The sequence below is a fragment of the Serinus canaria genome, chromosome 17 (genome assembly GCF_022539315.1).
Source record: "Serinus canaria isolate serCan28SL12 chromosome 17, serCan2020, whole genome shotgun sequence".
NCBI lineage: Eukaryota > Metazoa > Chordata > Aves > Passeriformes > Fringillidae > Serinus > Serinus canaria.
Genome location: NC_066330.1, coordinates 9,480,101 through 9,500,876, shown reverse-complemented (window position 1 = coordinate 9,500,876; position 20,776 = coordinate 9,480,101). Strand labels below are relative to the sequence as shown.

Here is a 20,776-nt window from a genome sequence, read left to right as displayed (position 1 = left end):
AATAAAAGTTTTTAAAACACCTCTCAGTTGCCCCATCTCTAGGCCAAAAAAGCCCTTAATCCAACAAGAGTCTGGTTCAGCTTGGGTACCCACAGGAAGGATCTATCCCAGACTTCACGCCTGTGGTGCAGCTGATCTGGGTCATGGCCAGGGCACCACCACAAGTCTCTGCTGAGCTCCCATCACCTCCTGCAGGAAGGTGGCTCAAGTTAAAGCCTTGGTGTTGGTGACATGTCCCTTTTATCAGGTCCTGTGGCAGGTCTGTCTCCCCCAGTGCTGAATTCCCTGCAGTTCCCTTTGCAGGCCCTGCTTTGGGAGCTCCCAGGACACCTGAGCAAATCACCTGCATAAATTAACACCCACCAAGACTGTCTTCAAACTTTGCCCCAAAACTTCTCTACAAAGTCTCCTTCCAGCTGAGTACACAAAGTCTCTTCTCTGGGGGAGTTGCAGTCTGCCCTGGGACAGTAGGAATCAGTGTGTTTTCAGCAGCAATTCTTTCTGCTAAGTGGTTTCATCACCAAATTCTGTTTGGTCCAAACCAGAGCTGCGTGTGCTCCTGGGGAAGGCTGCTGGGGCTGAGATCTCTCAGATTAACTCTGAGGCAAAGAGAAAAGCTCTACCATTGTTTTGGAGCCAGAAAAATGAAATCACGCTTCCCAGCCTCTTATTTCTTCAAGCATCAGATATTGCCCCCATTATTGGCTTTGCATCTTCCCCATTGAATTCCTTTGGGAATGCTAGGAGATGCCATCCACTCCTCCTGCTTGTTCCTGGACCTCATCTGAGGATGCTTTGATTCACCTCCTTCCATTCCAGGAGGAAAGGGTGGCCTGGGATGCACAAACAGCTGCAGAGTGTTTGGTCAAAACCTCTTCTGTGGTCACCAGACCCTCCTGCTGAGAGCTGGGCTTGTGCTTTGCTTTTGCAGGCTCCCCACAGGGGAGGCCACAGGATCACAGCCCTGGCCAGGGTGCTCGTGCAGGGAGCCAGGAGGAGGCTGGAGCAGGAGGGACCTGGTGATTTTAAGGAGTTTTTTGGTTGCCTGGCTGGGCACAGCCACCCAGCATTAACTCCCCCTCCTGCCTGCGTGTTTGGCTCCCTTCCCAAGAAGGCCCTCAGTTGTTTTTCAGGCTCAAAGCCATCTTTTCTGATGGAATCCAGCAGGGACAATGGCCAATAGCATATCCTTAGGAAAGAGAATAAAAACAGGGCAAGCTCCAGTGATTCTAACCCCAATTTAGCTTCTGGGTGTCCAGCAATCTGCAGCTGGGGGATTTCCCAAGCCAAAGGTTTTACCTTTGGGTATAAGGAGCTGTGTTCCTTGGGTATCCACGGCAGCTCAGGGCTGTGACTTGTACGGTTTAATTATGTTGGGTGGAAAAAGAGCCTTTTGTTACCAGTCTCTGAGCTAATGGCATCCGATGCTCCTGCATGCATGCATGCGTGCACTGGCACAATGGTGGGCCCTTTTACAGCCTCTCCTTCTTCACTAACAAATCCCAATATTCAGTGTTGCCTTTTTACTAAAACTCTGAGGATTCTTGAGCAAACAGCTTCGGGTCCTGGCAACTTTACATTTATTGATTTGTTCTGTTTTCTTTTCTCCTGGCATTCCATTATGAGACAGAGCCTCTAACCTGCCTTCTGTAAAATTATCCTGCAGGATGGAGCCTCCCAAGGCTCTTTGTAGTGAATGTGGGCACAAAGAATTCAGAAAACTGCTGATCTGTCCTCCTGTTCCTTTAGGTGTTATCGTGGCTTTCCAATGAAGTTGCCAGTGTTTAGGCCTTTGCTATTTTCCTTGTTTCCAAACAGGAAATGAAGTGTGCTCACCTGTGGGAGTGCACCTGCACTTTTGGCAGCAGTGTGGACGTGCAGGGAGAGATTTTCACCCTGCTGTGGACCTTTGTGTGTCAAGTTCCAAGGTGCCCACTTGGCTACTTGGTGCCAAGGTTTAGGTGAATAAAGCCTGCTTGGGAAACCTGGTTGGGCTGCCCAGGTTCATTTGTAGCTGCAGTTTCACTATTTGTTCATTTAATAAGGAAAGTGAAGTGTTGATGAGGGTGGAATTACTTTGCATTGGACTTGTTTAATTGCAGTTAAAAGGGTGCATCCATCCCCCCAGGAGCTGTGGCAGCTGAGGGCCTGGAAGATGGATTGCACTGGGAGCTTTAGGGGTGGTGTGGACAGTCAAGTGATCATTGGTTCCTCTCTGAGCCTCTGATCTGGTGATGAGCAGAGCAGGGCTGAGGTCAAAGGCACTCTTGAAGGCAGGGAAGATTGCCCAGCCCATCACGAGGCAATGACACAGAGCAACCCTGCAGCACAGAGCAGTCCTGTCTCTGGAGGACTCACCCTCTCTCTTTGCTTTGTCTTTCAGAGATGTAGATGGCAGCTGCTGCCTTTGAAGGACTCGTCTGACCCTGTGCAGCACCTCCAGTTGCTACCATGATCTTCTGCATGCTGCTGCTGGCCTCCCTGCCTGAGCCCTCTGGCTCCGAAGTCAACCCTGGTAGGAGCTGCCAGGCTGGGAGGGGACTCCTCTCCCACCTTCTGTGTGCTCCTTCTCTCCCTTCTTTGCCTCTCCTGGGGAGTGAGTGTGAGGGCTGCATGTAGAGATAATCACTGACATATTTCCCAAATGTCTTCTGGACTGAGATATTCCTGGGCAGCTGTGCTGGACTGGGATACTCCTGCCAGTCCCAGGAAGGTCCAGACACATGGACATCCTCCTTTCTCTGCCCACCCAGGCCTGTCTTGGGCTCTGAATTTCCCCCAGCACGTTGGCTGTGTGGCCTGCAGAGCAAACCTCACTCCAGACTGGCTCAGAGGTTCTGTGCTCGCTGTGGAAAACAAATTTCCAGTTAGCAAAGCATCAGCCCCAGCTGTCCTGCCAGCAAGGGGCATTCTGGAGAGAGAAGTGTGGAAGGACAGATGTGAACCTTACCTGGCACAAAGACGGGGTAGAGACAGGGATATGAGCCTGAGTCCCTATGGAGGGCAGGATCTCTTTTCCTACAGCACTTGGCAGGAGACAGTCATGATGGAGATGAGTAAGATAATGGTCTGCAATTTGTTGCAAAAATTCCTGTAATGAGGTGTTTTAAACAAATGAGTTTCATCCTTTTCCAGCTTGGCTGAAGGTGTGGAGGCAGCAGTGCTGCCCTGAGGGCCTGTGCTGGCTCTGCTGGGGCTGGCTCTGTTTGTCTGGAGCCCTTTGTGGCTGGCTCTGACCCTGCTCTGGCCTGTGGATGTTTGCAGAGGTTTGAGGTTGTGCTGCAAGCAGCCAGAAGTGAAGTGAGGGTTGTGTGGGAGCTCAGCAGCATTCCTGTGCTCCCTGTTGCACGGCATTCCCTGCACCACACACCCAGCCTGGGACTGGGGCTGTCATCTGCTTCTGGTGTCAAACCTCACAGAGGAGAGGGAAGGCAGCAGGGCCAGCCCTGTGCAGGTTCCTTTGGATGGTGGTTGGTGCAGGAGCAGCTCTTCCACACCAGCTCCAGGGAGGTGGCTGGGCTCTTGAGCACAGCTCTATGATTGTGCAGGAATGACAACAAGAAATAACCCCCCCACACCTCTCAGCTCTGCCTGTGACATCCTCAGGCAGCTTTGCTTCCTCAGCTCCCCCAGCTGCTCTGCTGCCTCTGCCTGGGGCTGGCCCTGAATTTCCCCCAGCACGTTGGTTCCAGACAGGTTCCAGCCCCGTGGCCCAGCTGGTGGCTCTGATGCCACAGGCTCCATGGCTTATCCTGACCTCCTGGTCTGCTCCAGGATCAGCCTGAAGCATGTCCTCATTGCTTCAAAACCCACAGGAGCTGCTTGGGGGCTGATTTCAGACCTGTGCAGCAGGGTCCTGCTGAGTCCTCTTGTCTTGCTTCCCTGACAGACAGGCTGGGCCACCTCTCTGGGTCTCCTGAGTACCCAGTAAATGGTCCTGGTGGCACCTGAACAGAACCTAGGATGGTTTTGCTCAAAATAGGTGCATTTGGTGAGAGCCTCGTGCTGCTGGTTTTGGTGAGAGCTGTGGCCACCCTCAGAGTACATCCCTCAATGCCAAAGACACTCGGGGTTCTGCTGCCAGCCCTGGGGCTGTGAACAAATGGGTTTTGTGCAGGTTTGCACGAAGACTCTGTCCCCCAGAGTCCTCCCCAAGCAGCTCTGCATCTGGCATTGCTGGCCAGTGTGTGTCTGACCTTTAAATAAGGTGTGACCAAAAAGCACTTTCTGCTCTCAGTGCTGACCCCACCCTTCTGGAACATCTCTGTGCATTTACCCATAGCATCAGGGTGTGCTGGGCTGTGGTGGGACAGGTGAGATGAAGACAGCCAGGGCAGGTTTGGCTCCCCAGATAAGCTGGTTGTGCAGTGTGGGAGCAGTGCCTGGGGCTCCTGGCTGCCTTTCAGCAGGCACCAGTTTCCTGCAGGGAATTCAGGCCCCTTGACCAACCCCAGGCTGAATGTTGGTTTGTCCAGGTGCCATCCATGTGTCACGTAGAGACCTCTCCACTGCTGTCTGGCTGATTGAATCCAGGGAGGGACACACCACACTCAGAGCTCCCCTGAGGGGAAGCTGCTTGTCACCCTGTGGTACCAGGGCCCCTCAGCTCAGTGGTCTGGCCCCATCCCTCTGGCTCTGGCTGGGCTGGCACTCAGCAGAGCTTTACCCCAGGGATACCCTCAGCTCATTGCAGCTTCCAGAGCCACCTCTTGGGCATTTATTTGCTTGTGGTGGCCGTGAGTTTCTTCAGCTGGTTTGTTGAACTCATGGAAAACTGTGGCATTGGAGTGTTTAATAGGTTAAGGATTTATATTCTTTTTTTGAACTCATACCTGACCTTTTGAATCATCCTGGTTCTGGTGTTCTGAGAGACAGCAAGGATATCTATTGTTCAATATAAATTATCTTCGTCATATTTCAGTAATCCCTTTTGTAAAGATGAAGCTGCAGATCTTTCCTTCATCATCTGTGTTGCCTTCTCTGCCTTTTGATGATGGAAGGAAGGAGCAAGAGCTCTATTCCTTATCTACCTGGCATCTGGCCATGAGTACAGGCAGTGTTGTAATGCTAATTCTAGTTTGTTTTGTAGGTCTTCCCACTATTTAAAAATAATAAAATATATTAAAGCATTAAAAGATAATAATTTAAATATTTTATATGTAACAATATTAAATACTAAATTCATTAAATACATATTTAATATTTATTACTATTTAAATATTGAATTTTGAAAATATTGAATATTTCAAATATGAAATAACCTGATATCATTAGTGAATGCTGTCACCTCACTAGCCAACTCCTTTACCCAATGATTTAGGAATACTTAGCACATCAAACATTCACTGATCCAGTGCCCAACAGCTGCAGGCACCCCCTGTTGAAGCCCCACTCTCTGTTTGCAAACATTTCTACATCAGATCTGTCAGGCAGTGATTCAGCCTGAGGTGCTCTATTCTGTGTAGTGATAACAGCAAGGTGGTTTTCATGCCTCTGTCTTGTCTTGTAGCTTCTGAGCCTGCTTAATGGATTTCATGGAATCCCAGAATCTCCTGAGTTGGAAGGGACCCAGGAGGACCCTTGAAGTGCAGCTTCTGTTGAGCTGTATCCAGGTGTGGTATGAGGGTGGCAGGAGATCATCTCCAAGTCCCTTCCAACCCAGCCCAGCTGGGATTTTGGGAACCCAGGAGGACACCCAGGGCAGCCCTGCCTGAGGGAGAGGCAGCCAGAACTGTTCCTGTGGCTGGCAGGGAATACATTCAGATTGAGAGTTTTCCCAGACATCTCTGATATTCCAGGACATATTTGAAGACTTCTGTCAGGAGAGAGAACCTCGAGCCAGCTGGGATTTGTCAGCTGCATCTGCAGGGAACTGGTGTGGGGAGCTTTTGGAGATGCATGGCCTGAGCCAGGTGTGACTGTGCTCCCTGGAGGCACCAGGTTTGAGAGCATTCCCATGCTGGGTGAAATGCTGGCTCCCGTTGAGGCTGGAGGCTGGAGCAGGCTGGGATGAGGCAGGATGGATGGAAAGGGGCTCAGGGTCAGATGGGAACTGCAGCCTGCAGTGGCAGGACAGAGCAAATGTTGCCATGACTTCTCTCATTTGTAATAGAGGTTTAACTTCTCCCCTGTATCTGAACTGGTGAGGGTAATAACTGTTCCCATTTGAGCACAAGTCAAGCATCCACTTTGTTCCAGGGGAAGAAAAATCTTGAACAAAAGCTTCCTTTTTATGTCACATCATTATTGATGAGTAATTTGCCATTGTAAAATGGGCCCATTCCACAGTAACAATAATATAGTTTGGGATTTCATGCTCTTAAAATATTTCTTTGTAAAGCTTTTGCTTTGCTGGGCTCTGCTGAATGATACTGTTAGTGTCGTGCATCACTTATAATTTCAATTTGTGATAATTATGATGTATTTAATCCTTTTTTTTTTTTTGCATTCTTCTTGCATTTTAGCATTACCATGTTTATTCTCTGGGCGTGATAGCCTTTTAATTAAACTTGCCTGGTGATTTTAAAAGGGATGAGTGCTGACCTTTGCTTGCCTGTGTTGCCCTTTGCAGCCATCTGTCGTTACCCCCTGGGGATGCACGAGGGCACCATCAGGGACGAGGACATCACTGCTTCCAGCCAGTGGTACGACTCCACAGGGCCCCAGTATGCACGGTGGGTTCACCTCTGACTGCAAATTTCTTCCTTTTATGATATAAGGGTCTCCTCCAGCCAGGGATTATAAGCTTTTTGAGATCTATATCACACTTAAGATAGCTCAGCTGCTTTAGAAGGCATGAAATTAGCAGGATGGCTTTTTTGGTAGTGTTTGAAACAAAAGTTTTAGTAAAAGGCAAAATAACAAAACTGTTTACAGAGAAAAACTAAGCTAGGTGCAAGAGATTTTTGTTCATAGTAAAACACTTCACAAAAGTGATTAGTTTTTTTGTTCTCTTTTTTTCCCTAGTAAATTGCTCAGGTGAAACTTTTTAGCTCCTGCCTAATTAGCAATCCTGAAGTTTGAAGTGAAGTCCCTTAAGTCCTATGAGGTGTCTTTTTTGCTAATTAAAGAGAAAAACTTTTGAGCTTTTTTCCCTTTTAAAAAGACAAAAGACAGTTTTGTCACTCTGTCAACAAAGAGCACATTCTTACACTTTTTTCCCCTAGATACCCCATGTGTGGTGGAGGAAGAAGATCCCCCACCCTTAAAACCTTGTTTGCTGCTGTTGTATTCAGTCTGGGTAGTGCACAGTGAAAGGCCAGGAGGCCATGGCAATAGGCACAGCTGTGATACAGGAAATTCTGGTTAAATATTAAAGGAAAAAATCCTTCTCCATGAGGATGAGGTGGTGGGAGGGGGACGCAGAGAGGTGGTGATGATGTCTCAGTGTTTGGGGACTTGGCTGTACCAGGCCTTGAGGAACACAGGGCAGTCTTGGAGCAGGCCCTGCTGTGAGCAGGGGATGGCACTGCAGACTCAGGGCTTGCCTCTGAGCCCATCTTTCAGTCAGTCTGTGAATAAATCTCCAAAGGATTTGTGACTTACAGGTCAGCCAGGGACAGGGCCCCTGGGATTCTTGTGGAGTGCTTTAAACTAAATCATAGGAAATCCTTTACAAGGGTGAACATTTCAACAGCGTCTATTGAGGAAATGGGCTGTGCTCACCCTGTCTCAAAACCCTTGGAAATGCAGAGTTAAGGAATTGTTAAGCAAGCAGCTCAGTTATTTTCTTCACTGTCAACGAGACCTACAGTTTTTAATATAAGCTTTTATTTTCATTTTTTTGGTCATTTAATTTCTCTCAAAGCTATTAACTGATGTTTCATAAAGGAGTTATAAATGTCAGCTTCCTTGGAATGGTTTGTAGTGGTGATATCAGACATTCCTACAGCTTTGGTGCAAGTGAGACAGAAATTTCAGGTTGATTATGATACAGTTCAGGCACTCCAAAATCATAAAATTCTCCTAATGCTCAAATATTATTTTTTCTTAGTCTGTGGTAGAGCAGTGATGCTGTGTGCTGTGTTTTTAATAGTGTTTGAGCAGGCCTGTGGGTGTGAAAGCTGGGAGATTTTTCCTCTGAGTGTGGCTTATGTCCAGTGCTGCAAGCACTTTGGGCATCACTTGCCATCTGTTACCATCCTCTCCTTGCTGGATGTCCACAGGGTGAAGGCATGAAGCTGACCTCATGTGTTCAGAGGTCAGAGCTGTCCCATGCAGATGTCTGTCCCTGTCACTTCAGTCACCCTTCCTGCCTTTTTAGAGCTTTACTTGTTATTCCAGTGTAAGAAAGTCTTGCACAAACAGCTGACCAGCCAGAGGTTAAGATCTTCTCTGGCCTGAGCCTTGGCCTTCAGTGTCTCCTCCTGGGTACCACCTTCCCTGCTGCCCTCACTGATCCCCTCAGTTGGAGATGGGGTCGCTTTCTGAAAGCCAAGGGCAATTCATGGGCTTGCTGTTGGCTAAGAAATCCCTGTTGCTAAAAAACCCACACATTTTTGGTGTGCAGATATATTTGTCACAACTACAGCTCTCAAAATGTTCAGCTTAGGAGCAGAGACCTTCCCCCCACTCTCCTAGCAACATCCTACACCAGCAGCTCTGATGACTGCAGGAAATGGGAAATATGCATTGGAATGACCCAGAAAAATTCCAAACAGATCTTTCCTTGCTAAAATGTATTTTTAAGATGGCTCATCTTTGAGCTTTGTAGAGCTGCAGGAGGTGGTCAAGCAGAAGTTCAAGCCTTACCATGTGGGGTTTAGGAGCAGTGAGGATGCACTTGAGCAGCAAGGTGCTACAGAGCAGCCAGCAGTTCCCTGCTGAGCAGCAGGGTTGTTTCTGATCAATGTGGAAATTCATGTCTGAGGGAAAAACTGCTCCAAGTAGTTAATGAAAGGTATCTAGGGCTGGGGAGCTGTTCTGTATAGGGCAAACCTGTAGGATTTGAGTCTCAGCTGACCTCATCCCAAAGGGCAGAGGTATTTGGTAGCCACTGCTGGTTTTGTTGCTTCCTCCCAGTCCTCAAAGTTCCGCGTGTTCCCTCAATTAATCATGGGAAACCTGACTCCTTTTAACGTGTGCCATTTTCCCCTCAGGTTACAGAGGGAAGAGGGGGATGGAGCCTGGTGCCCAGCTGGTTTGCTGGAGCCTGAAGATGTGCAGTTCCTGCAGATTGACCTGCACAAGCTGTTCTTCATCACCCTGGTGGGCACCCAGGGCCGGCACGCTCGCGCCACAGGCAAGGAGTTTGCGCGCGCGTACCGCATCGACTACAGCCGGAACGGGGAGCGCTGGATCTCCTGGAGGAACCGCCAGGGAGGGAGGGTGAGTGAGCCTGGGGCACCTGGGGCTGCAGGGCACATCCTCCCATCCTGCTTAATTGTCTGGTTTGCAAAGACACGTTTGGAAAGCCAGGTGTCTGCTAAGGAAGGAGGAGCCTCCCTTGAAATGGAAAATGCAAACCCCCTCCCTCTGAATTGTTATCATTTGGAAATTAAGGGGCTTTCAGGCAAAGATATGGGAATAGGAATAACAGTTCTTTACTAGGGAAATTAAAATAAAAATGCAGTAATACAAAGCAACAAAAAAACCCCACTGCCAGAGTCAGAGCATGCCCTGACCCCCTGTGTGTCAGGGTGGTGGCACAGTCCCATCCCAGGGGGCTCAGGGTGGTGGCACAGTCCCATCCCAGGGGGGCTCAGGGTGGTGGCACAGTCCCATCCCAGGGGGGCTCAGGGTGGTGGCACAGTCCCATCCCAGGGGGGCTCAGCCCTCCTGCAGTGCCAGCTGTGGTTCTGCTGGAGCAGGGATCCTGCACAAGGGGGGAGTTTTCCTCTGCAGCTCCAGGGCTGCTGGAGATGGGCCTGCTCTCCCTCTGGGAATGCAGGGCAGCAGAAAGCTGCTCCTCTGGGAATGCAGGGGGCAAAGGCTGCTGGGCTGTTCCCAGGGCAGATTGGATCCAGGTAGGAATGCTTGGCTCCTCCCCTGGGCGGAGCATCTCCCCATGGGATGGTGGAATTTGATCAGCCCTGCAGGGACACTCCCTGGCCATGGACAGCAGAGATCTCCTGGAGGGAGGGTTGGCTGTGGGAGAGATAAAGAAAACTGCCCAGTGAAGAGAGGATAACTGCCCCAGCTCTGACAGACGGGGATAGAACACACACCCAGCTACACCTTGCAACCTGAGACATTAATGCATCCTACTCCATCCTAGCTCTGCTGGAGCAGTGGGTTCTGCCTCAGTTCTGTGCTTGCTGTGCATCATCTGGTCTCATCCAGCAGCACTGTTCCTGCATTGTTCCTGACGTGGGGAGCACTGGGGTCAGCAGTGGCCAGGACTGGAAACTGCTGCTGGGTTTGTCTCTCACACAGTTTGGGTTTTCTGGCCCTGTGTAAGGGCATGCTCAGGAACAGCAGCTGCAGGATGTGGAGGTGCTACTCAAGGTGCATCACCTTTGCTCCTCTCAGAAGATGGGCAGGATTCTCAGCTCTTCTACTGGGGAGCTGGTGCAAGGATGCTTTTTTTCTGAGGGGATGTTTGATGTTTTCTTCCTTTGTCCACATCCCCTGACCTGATCCCCCAAATCAGGAGAACTGTGGCTTTTTACTACTTGCCTGTGCAAGTCCCAAACATCACGTGGGTGTTCTTCTCTTAGATACTAAATTGGAAGCTGCCAAACAGATGGCCTGCTTTGGGATTTAAAATTTGAGAGGATGGCAGGGAATTAAGGAGTTTCTGGGTGTCTAATGGCAGCGTTTGGTGTGTGGATGTTGAGGAGGAAGGAGTTTAGAGAGTAGGAAATGTGCTGAGCCCACATTCAGAGGCTTCCCTGCTCACCACAGCTCTCTTGCTGTCTCCAGACCTGAGCACAGAGCTGGGGTTGTGTTCATAACCTTTGTTAAACTTGCCCTGGGACTCTCACCTGCCGCTCCTCTGACCTGGTCACCCTGCCTCAGGCTGCCTTGTGGTGCCTGAAGACCTAAGCCAGACTAGAGAGGTACTGGGTGTGGTGTTTTCTTGCACTGAAGGTGCTTTGGAAGTCCCAGCAGGGTCTGCAGTGCAGTATTGCTCACAGCTTTTATCTTGTTAATGAATTATTTGCTCACCCAGAGCTTTGATCAGCTGTTTGCCGTTACCATTATATTGGCCATCCCTCACATTTTGGTGTGTGCTACAAAAGCTGTTTGTGGGATGGGAGGGGAAGTTAGAGTAGACAGTGGAGAGTTCCCAGGACAATGGTGGCACTGAGGGGAAGGCTGAGGGTCCCTGCTGTCACTGCACTGCAGCATAGGGTAGCTGAGATGATGCTGAGCACCTCAGTCCAAGATGCCTCCTGTGCAGCACCAAACACTGCAGCACCTCTGGAACTGTGTTGGCTTGTGCAGAAAGGACATCAGGATCCTCCACCAGGTGACGAGGGCAAGCTCTACTCCTGCTGCTGGAACCTGTGGGTCCCTTGAAGGAAGGGGTTTCATCCAGTGACTGGAACTCTCTGCAACATCCACTCACACCTTCACCCCCAGCTGCCTCTCTCTTCTCCCTCAGTGCTGCTTGGGGGGGTCTGCAGTGGGCAGGAGGTGAAGTGGCAGCACCCCTCACACCCCAGCAGCCACGGGAGGAGCAGCAGCAGCTCCCCCCAGATTCCACCTGGGGAACTCCCCAGTCCCAAACAAGGGGGTACAGGAGCACCACTCTGCTGCCCAGCACCACAACAGGGCGTGTGGGAAATGGAAAGGTAGAAACTTCCACAGACCCTGAAGGGTTTGACCTGCAGCCTTGGAAGAAGCTTGGATTGATGTAAAATAAAGTACAGCGACAGTAAGTAGACAAACTTATGTTTTTATAGTTATGACTGTAGTTATAGTAAGTAAGAATATGCCTTAAGTAAGTGAGCAGCTGTATTGATAAGATGGTGAAGGGTTTATAAGGTAGGAAACTGTATTGATAAGATGGAGAAGGGTTTATAATGTAGGGGTGTAATTGTGTAGAGCAAGCAAGCTAAGGGTTTAGAAGTTGTAATAGAAGCATATCTGTGGACATGTGATAATAGCCCACTAGATAAAAAGTATCCACAGTGCAGTAGAAGTAAATAAAGGTGATAGCTTAGAAAAGCAAAATAAACTTTGTGGCAGCTGTCCGTTGGATTAGAAAGTTACATATTGTCGTGTAATGAAGAAGTTGTGACTGCTCTTGAGCTGTGGCCAACTGCTTGCTCTTGTAAGTCTCACAGCCTCTGAGACTGAAGTTTATCTGAGCACTAAATCATTCTTAACCTGACTGTGGTGCCATCCCTTCGATAATAAAAAGGGAGAGGTCTCGGAGTCTCTGTGGTTGCGAAGACCCCGAGGTGTTGGAAAGTCTCTTTTTCCCAGCCCTGCAATCAAAGAAAGAGTCAGGATTCCTCTGCTATGGTTTTCAAGGTTGTTTATTTTCTGTTACCTATACAGAAAATAAACATAATAAAATATTCTGTTTCTGACCTGCTGAGGTCTGTCTGGCAGGTCAGTTTGTGGCACACGATTGCCTTCAGGGTGGTTTTAGTTTTTTATACTGAGAACTATGTGTACTTTATTTACAATAATTTTCCAATACCTATCACCTATGTTAGACAGTCTGTCTCTACTCCATCTCTACTCCAAACCAATCCAAAAGTGCCACCATCATAGCAGAAGATGGAGGACAAGAAGAAAAAGAAGAAGGACGAGGCACACCCAAATCCCTCCATCTTGGCTTCTGAACCCCCATTCTAAAAACCCCAAAATTCTACTTTTCCATCCTGTGACAAACTATTATTGGAATAATTACCAATGGGATGGTAATTACTGGGATAAAAGCCAGATGGGACGTGCCTGAGCTTGTCTGGCCCTTGCTGCTTGACCAAAAGGCGGCAACGGTGGTGTTTTCACCTCAGAGACACTTTTGGCTGGCTGGATGCTGCAGCTAGGCAAGTGGGGACAAGTCCAGGCATGCAGGAGCTCAGAAGCACCTTGGCAGAGAAGGTTTAAAGTGATGGGGAAGGAAAGGAGTCAGTTCTGATGGAGGGTTTGGATCCAGAGCTTTGTTCTGGCCCACAGCCTCTGAACCCAGTACCAGCTCCAACAGAACTCCTGAACCCCATGGATGCTGCTCCTCTTAACCCCGGGGAGAGGGGAGGGAAGGAACATGGGGGACAACCAACCAGGGTGGGAGGTCTCAAGGGGCAAAGGACACCTGGATGGCCCAATGTCCCTCCAGGGGTGGAGGGCATCTTTTGAATTTTGCCAATCACTCGATGCCCTTCTGGAATGCCAGGATTGACAGACAGTGCTCAGCAGGGGTCAGGGTGTGGGAAGGAGAGGTGATTGACACACCTGGGGAAGAAATCTTCAGAGAGAAATCCAGGGTATCTGAAGCAAACCATGGCATCACACCACAACAAACTATCATTCTACTTAAATGTGGATGCCATGGGACAGGGAGAGAGAAATGGCAAGCGTTTCTCACAGTGGCTTGTGAGAAGTTTTAAAGAGCTAGAAAGATGTGATAACTTGTTGACTATAAACAATTTGCAGGTAGTGTTTTTTACTTTATTTTTCTGTTCCTCTCAAAGACAGTGTGTGAGGAAGATGTTTCTGTTAGTTAGCCAATAGAATAGAACCTATCATACCACTCTATAAAAACCACATGGTTCTTTTGATTAAAGCCTTCTTTGCCTTTGCTACGATCCTGCCTCTCACCTGTTCCTGCCCCGACCCCGGTGCAAAAGTGACAATTCAACTCTCATAAATCTTCACGTAAAGTAAATCTGCACATAAAGTAAATCTTCACATAAAGTTGGTGATTTTCTCCATGGGTTAAAATCAAAAGCACAGGTGTCTTTAGCTCTGTGCCAAGGTCTCTGAGCCCCCTGACAGAGGCTCAAGCCATCCATGGCAGCCAGAGGGATGTCGTGGGCTCTGACAGAGAGGTTGCAGCTCAGGCTCTGTCTCCTGCAGGTGATTGAAGGGAACACTGACACCTACGACGTGGTGCTGAAGGACCTGCGGCCGCCCATCATCGCGCGCTTCGTGCGCCTCATCCCCGTCACCAAGGCGCCCATGACCGTGTGCATGAGGGTGGAGCTCTATGGCTGTGTCTGGCACGGTGAGCCCCCTCCCTGCTGCCACGTTTCTCTTCACAGAGAAAAGCAAGGCACAGTTCTTCCCAAGGATTTCTGAGATTCGCATTCTCTGAACCTCAGAGAAAGGGAAAACACAATTGTTATCACTTGCTGTGCCTGTGTTGTGCCAAACTAGAATGCAATATGGAGATTGTTTATCCAAAGTGAAGATGTTTTGTTTCTTTGGCCTATCAGGGCCAGCTGTGTGTGTGTGTATGTGTGTGTGTGTTTGTGTCAGGACTGTCGGTGACAGCCACGAGATTCAGTGCAGTGTGAGCAGCTGTGTGCAGAGTGAGTGCTTGGCAGATTCAGTTTAGATGAAATGTGTATAGTATAATGAAGTAATTAATTAGCCTTCTGATATCTGTGGAGTCCTCTTCATCATTCTCTCCCCTTCATCAGAGTTGCCTTTGATTTAGAATACCCCCTCCCCCCCCAGCCTGGCAGAGCACAGCAGCCCTGCCTGGGGCTCCCCTGCCCCCCAGGTGTGCAGAGGGCACCCCTGGAACTGCTGCTGTATTTCTGAAGTGCATGGCCTTCTTTTTCAGATGGTTTGGCATCTTACAGCATCCCTGAAGGAGGGACAATAGCAGCTCCTGGCTTCCCCATCGTTTATCTGAATGACTCGACCTACGATGGCTACCAGGAACGCAGGTGGGAGAAGTTGTCCTGTTCTCTCTCTGTCACTGTGCAGATTCTTTCCTACTCACTGGAAAGAATTTGTCACTGGAACCTTGTATCCCAAATATTGGAATAAATCACAAGGGACTCCATATTTTTCATGGTGGCAAAAGCCCATTCTTTATTCACAGAACTCCTTTTTATTCAGTTTTACAGCCCTTGTGTGTGACTCCCATTGGTCAGGAGCTTTCTTGCCAATCACTTTATTGGTCAGTAACAAGTTGTTATTCTGTATGGATTGGTCACACAAACCCCTGGTGTATATGTGCAGGAAGAGTTTGTGAGAGATAGTTTCCATTTTTCTATCGAACAGTGTAAAAGCATTTTATACAGGTGTAAGTTGTTTTCCACCCAGGAACAGATTGTTACGCTAATGAACTGCTCTCACTAAGATTGCTTTCACATAGGGACTTACAAAGGGCTAGCCTGACAAGGAGAGCAGGTTTGATTTTATGAAGCCTTTCTTTATGATTTTCCTACCTTATGGCAACACCCAAACACTTCTTCATGCTTGTAGGACGTTGGAAAATGCTGGGTAATCATGTCTTGATGTATTAACATCTGTTGGCTTCAAGCTGGGCTGGCACAGTAGAGCTTGGATGTTTTAAAAAAAAAGGTTTTTATGTACAGAATAGGTGTTGCATGTAGCTGTCCAGCACTGACTTAGGAACCTGGATCTGGTGGACAGCTGGTCCCTGGGAGCATCAGGGAGCTGCAGATGTAGGCACAAAACCCAACCTGCTAAACCAGGACTCTTTGAAACTACTTAACCTCTAGTTCACATGCCTAACTGGCTTGGAAGTAGGAATCTGCCTCTTCCAGCTATTAATCCTGGCTTGGAGTTCAAAGGCACCTGTACCTGTGACAGGAGGTACACCTGCTCTAGTGACAGGAGGGCTCACCTGGGCACCTGGGGTGGACTTGCAGAAGGGTCAGAATTGTGCCACACTGGCATTTTCTACTCTGGAACAGTGCTGGGAAACTGTGTGAGGGGCTCTGCACCCCTCAGGAGTGGGGTGAGGCAGGGTCCTGGCAAAGAGTCCAGTCAGCCTTGAAAAGAGCCAATAACTCTTCTCAGGGGCCGTGCCAGAAATGATCCTGGTTAGACCTGGCTGTGGCTCATGAGCTGCCCATGGTCTCACTTCCCACTTTCCTGCCTTTCTGTGCCTCCCTTCAGGATGTTCCCCACAGCTTCCCCCAGCAGAGGATGGAGCAGTGTTCCTGCCATGCATGGTGAGATGCTGCACCTCCAGCTCTGTTGGCAGAACACACAGTGTCATTTTCCATAGGGTCTGTTTTTGTTCTCCAGGGCTCTGCCTGTAGCTCAGCTTTGCTGTTGGTCCTTCACAGCAGTGCAAAAACTTCTGCCTTTTCCCAAGCTGGGAATGATGCTAAAATCCCAGCTCAATCAACATGCAGGTGGTGGATGCATAAGAACATAAACAACATCCAGGTGGTGCTGCTTAAGAACAGTGAGCGAGTTCTTGCCCAGGATGGGTCAGGAGCAGGAAAATGGAAGTTTTGCTGGTACCAGTTGAAAGATGCATGTGGTTTTCCACTGGAGCTCTGGCTGACTGTTGGTTCTCCCTGGCCAGGCACCTGTATGGAGGGCTGGGCCAGCTCACAGATGGAGTGCTGGGGCTGGATGACTTCACCCAGAGCCACCAGTACCGCGTGTGGCCGGGCTATGACTACGTGGGCTGGAGGAACGAGAGCTTCAGCACGGGCGCGGTGCAGATGGAGTTCCAGTTTGACCGCCCACGGAACTTCACCTCCATGAAGGTAACTCAGCCTGTCCCCTCTCCAGGGGACAGCCTCCGGGTCTGGGGGCTCCCAGGTTGTCCATTTGGAGCATTGAATGTGTTGGAAAGGACTTTGAAGCTCCACCCTCTTCCACAGGCAGGGACACCTTCCAGTAGAGCAGGTTGCTCCAAGCCCCATCCAACCTGGCCTTGAGAACTCTTCCCAAAGCAGGAGGATACAGGAAGTGCCTGTATCCTCCTCAATCCAGAATCTGAGCAGGAGAGATCCCAAGTTTTCCAGTGTAGACAGGTGAAGCAGGTGAGCACTTTCTTCTTCAGAGCTCAGACTCTCCTCCCAGTATTTGGCTTGAAGGAATAAAAAGCAGGCACCTGAAGCAGTTTTTAGGCAGCTGAGATGGATTTAGGATGTAGGATTTACTTACCGTGGCAGTAAAGGAATGTGGCTGTGCTTCCATTTTGACCAAACATTTCTCTGGATGCCTCAGCCTGTGCTTGTGCTGTGGGAAATTATTTAAACACACAGGAAAAGCACGAGTTGAACTTTGAGTCTGTAGTAAACAGCAGGATCTTTTAAAAAGGATTGGTGGCTTTTCTTGTAGAGATTTCAAATGAAGGAGAACCCACCACATCCTTAAGTAAATTGTTTTGGTGGTTACTTACTCTGGTTTTATTTTGTCTATTTTTAACTTGCAACCCTTGGCTGTTTGCCTGCTTTTGCTGGCAAAAAAAAAAAAAAAAAAAAAGAGGCCTGCCTTCTCAGGAACCTTGTGCTTCTAAACCATGATTAAACTACTCCTTTAATCTTTGCTTCAGTAAACTAAGTTGGCAGACTTCTCAATGCCTTCCTGGTGAGACCAAGGGTCATTTTTGGAGCAGTCACCCAGTCCTTTCTTTCTTTGCTGATTACTCTTTTTGGTACAGATTCTGGATCTGGATGCAGGCTTTCCATCAAATTGCATAAAAGAATGGTACCAATTTCCTGCTTTTGGACCATTCCTCTTTGTTTGTGAATCTTGTGATGATATTAATCCTCCAAGCCAAGAGAGAGGGAGCCAGTGGTCATTAAGGCTTTGGGATCATGCTAAAAATCAGTTCCAAGTTATTAGTGTCCAGGATAAAAGTCCAGTGTGGAAAGCATCACTTAGATTTTGTCCCTGAGTTCACTACCCTGACATGAGTCAGTCCTTGAGATTATTTTAGGAAACTCCTTCCCTTCTATTTAGTTTGTTATATTGCTGGTGATTCTGCTGTCTCCCTCAGGTCATTGAAAAAAGCAGCAAATAATTTTGATTTAGAAATGCATTCCTCTTAGAAAAACAGAGAAGAATTTGTACCTTAAAATTTGTAAGACTTTACTAGTTGATAATGTTTAATCAAATTAATATAATACACAAGTCCACATTATGCTAACTGGGGGCAGATGCCTTCCAAAAATCTGTCTTGTACACACAAACATCTTGATAAATCAAACACATCAGATCATAAGAACAGCTACTTCATCTAGCATCTAATTAAAAAGCTGTTCTGATTAGCATGAATTAATCTTCATTATTTATTGAATGTTGTCTCCTTCAGCTTTGCATTTCTTTTGTAGAGGCCAAGTGGTCTGTGGATAATTTTTGCATCTTCTTATCTGATAGCTTTATCCCAGTCCTCTGGGCTTTCCCAGTATCCAAGAAACTATTAAAAATAAATGTTAGTAACATTGCAACTGCATTGCATAGGCTTGCATGCTGTAAAATTGGACTTTAGTAGGAGATGTTTGTTATAGAAAATGTCTCTGTATCAGTCCAAGGTGGAAACACGTCCAACTCCTGTCCAAATATGGCACAAATTGTATATTCCAGGCATCAGGCTTTCCTGCCTGCTTATGAATGACTGTTCCTCCTTATTGAATAATGTTGTTTAAGCTTCATCTGGTCTTAATTATATGCAAATACCCTTCTTTTGTCTTTTTGCTGCTCATCAGGCCTGTTGTCCTCATTAGTGCTTCACTGCAGGACCTTGCAGAGGCCAAGCAATTAATAGGGTTCAAGGCTGTAGGGGATTTGGGAACTGCTGCTGTCACAGTGGCAAATACTCCCCAGTCACTAGGAAATCATTCCTGGGCTCTCTGGGAGGGGTTGGACCACTGTGGCTGTGGGAATGGAACAGGCTGAGGGAAACTGAAGGCTTTGAGTCACCTTATTTCTTCTGGTTCCTGGTCAGTGGTCACAGTGCTGAGATCTCGTGGTCCTGGGCATAACAGAACTCAATCTGATGCTGAGCCACCAGGAGAATGGGATGGATGCAGGCTTAGGTGATGGTTTCCCTAAAACTCAGATGCTTAGTTGTCTTCAAGGTGTGCAACCAGAGCTGGGGTGTGTCAGGGGAATATCTGCTTGGGTTTGTCCTGGTTTGTGCCTTTTGGAAGGAGTTAGCTTAGGCTGCAGCTGCTAAAAGTTTCTAAATGCAAAGAAATTTGGGACACAATTCTCATCTAATGGCAGAGCTCAATTGTGATATGTCATAGCTCGAGCTGGTTCCTCAAAAGAGGGACCAAGGACAAAGAAATCCCTGGGACCCCTCATGCCAGGAGGGACAGAAGAGTCCAAGAGCAGTATCAGGGTCTGGATTCTCCATGCTCTTCTCTGTTTCATTACCAAATGGCTCCTGTGCCATTGTTTCCACACTGGCCCCTGAGACTGGTTTCTGTGGGGGATTTGGTGGGTTTAGTAGTTCATTTTTTTTAACATGCTTGTTCCAGTTCACAGACCAGGATCTATGGGCTGTCCACCCCAGCTATTGATCTTTGAGTAATATTTAAGCTGCAGCTTTGTCTATTCTAACTATTATTAATGATCAGATTGTTACATGCAAGTTTCACTGCAATCCATCTTTACTATTATTAATGATCAGGTTATTAGCTCCAAGGCTCATTCAAATCCATCTTTGACTTGCAGAACAGAGCCATGTAGTTCAGATAAATTTCAGCTTGTGGCCTAACAATTCCAGCTGCTCATGTCAAGCAATTCAAATAATACCAACATTTTAACACTAAGAGTTTAGGTGTGGTTTTTATTTCCCTTCTTGGTTTAAATGTTCAAAGAGAATTGGTCTGCAAGGCTTTAGATTAGTATGACTAATCAACTTTGAGTAACCCTTGATTAAGGGTTACCCAAAATTGGTTAATCATATTAATCTAAAGCTGACCAGTGATTAATCAATCAGAGGTTTGCTTGATTGATTTTTATATGGGCCTTTTGAAGAGCCTGCCAGGATCTGGCCATTAATGTAGCTTTTGCAGGTAAAATTCAGAGCTGTTTCAGAGCATAGTTCTCATTGCACACTGGAAGAAGTCACTCATTCTGCATTCATACAGGGAGATACTGGGAATGGCAGATTTTCATGAGTGAACACCCTTGGGGCTTGATTTAAGTGCCAGTAAATCTCCTCTCTGATGGATCCCTTCTCCTCTTCCCAGGTGCACTGCAACAACATGTTCTCCAAGGGGGTGAAGATCTTCCAGAGGGTGGAGTGTCTGTTCAAGCCCCGGCTGATCGCAGACTGGGAGCCCGAGCCCGTGGGGGTGGCCACAGTGCTGGATGACAAAAACCCCAGTGCCAGGTTTGTCACCGTGCCCCTGCAGCAGCGCGTGGGCAAGGCCATCCTGTGCCGCTTCTACTTCGCTGACACCTGGATGATGATGAGCGAGATTTCCTTCCAGTCAGGTGAGGGCTCCACAGGCAGGCACAGCTGGAGTGCACAGGGAGCAGAGAAGCTGCTGTGGCACTGCAGGACGCTGGGGGGTGGCACTGTGGGCTGCTCAGGGGGCAGGAGGAGCTTGTACAACACTGAAAGGTGCAGTGGCTGCTTTCCAGGCTGATGCACGTGAGCAGAAGCACGGCCAGGGCAACCAAAACTTGGACTGTAGAGCAGTTGTTTTATTTTAAACAGATCATAGAATCATGGGGAATTTGCAGGTAACTTCAACAAGGGAAGAGATGAGAACCTTGACTCTATGTTTCAGAAGGCTGATTTATTATTTTATGATATATATTATATTAAAAGAAAATTATATATTAAACTATACTAAAGAAAGAGAAAGGAGACATCAGAAAGCTAGAAAGGAAGGATAATAAAATCTTGTGATTGCTCACAGCCTCGACACAGCTGGCTGTCATTGGTCATCAAGTAAAAACAATTCACATG

At 48.0% G+C, this 20,776-nt stretch overlaps 1 protein-coding gene across 3 annotated transcripts in view; it reads left to right on the top strand.

The window, feature by feature from the left end:
- Positions 1-20,776, top strand: part of LOC103819066 (discoidin domain-containing receptor 2-like) — a 63,754-nt gene that overhangs the window by 25,150 nt on the left and 17,828 nt on the right. For all 3 annotated transcript variants that reach the window (XM_050980885.1, XM_050980886.1, XM_009093523.4), the window contains exons 2-8: positions 2,384-2,515; positions 6,572-6,674; positions 9,099-9,327; positions 13,978-14,125; positions 14,690-14,795; positions 16,418-16,604; positions 20,049-20,295. In XM_050980885.1, coding sequence (XP_050836842.1) covers positions 2,452-2,515; positions 6,572-6,674; positions 9,099-9,327; positions 13,978-14,125; positions 14,690-14,795; positions 16,418-16,604; positions 20,049-20,295 — 1,084 coding nt within the window. In that variant the 5' untranslated portion in view covers positions 2,384-2,451. The remainder of the gene's footprint in view (positions 1-2,383; positions 2,516-6,571; positions 6,675-9,098; positions 9,328-13,977; positions 14,126-14,689; positions 14,796-16,417; positions 16,605-20,048; positions 20,296-20,776) is intronic.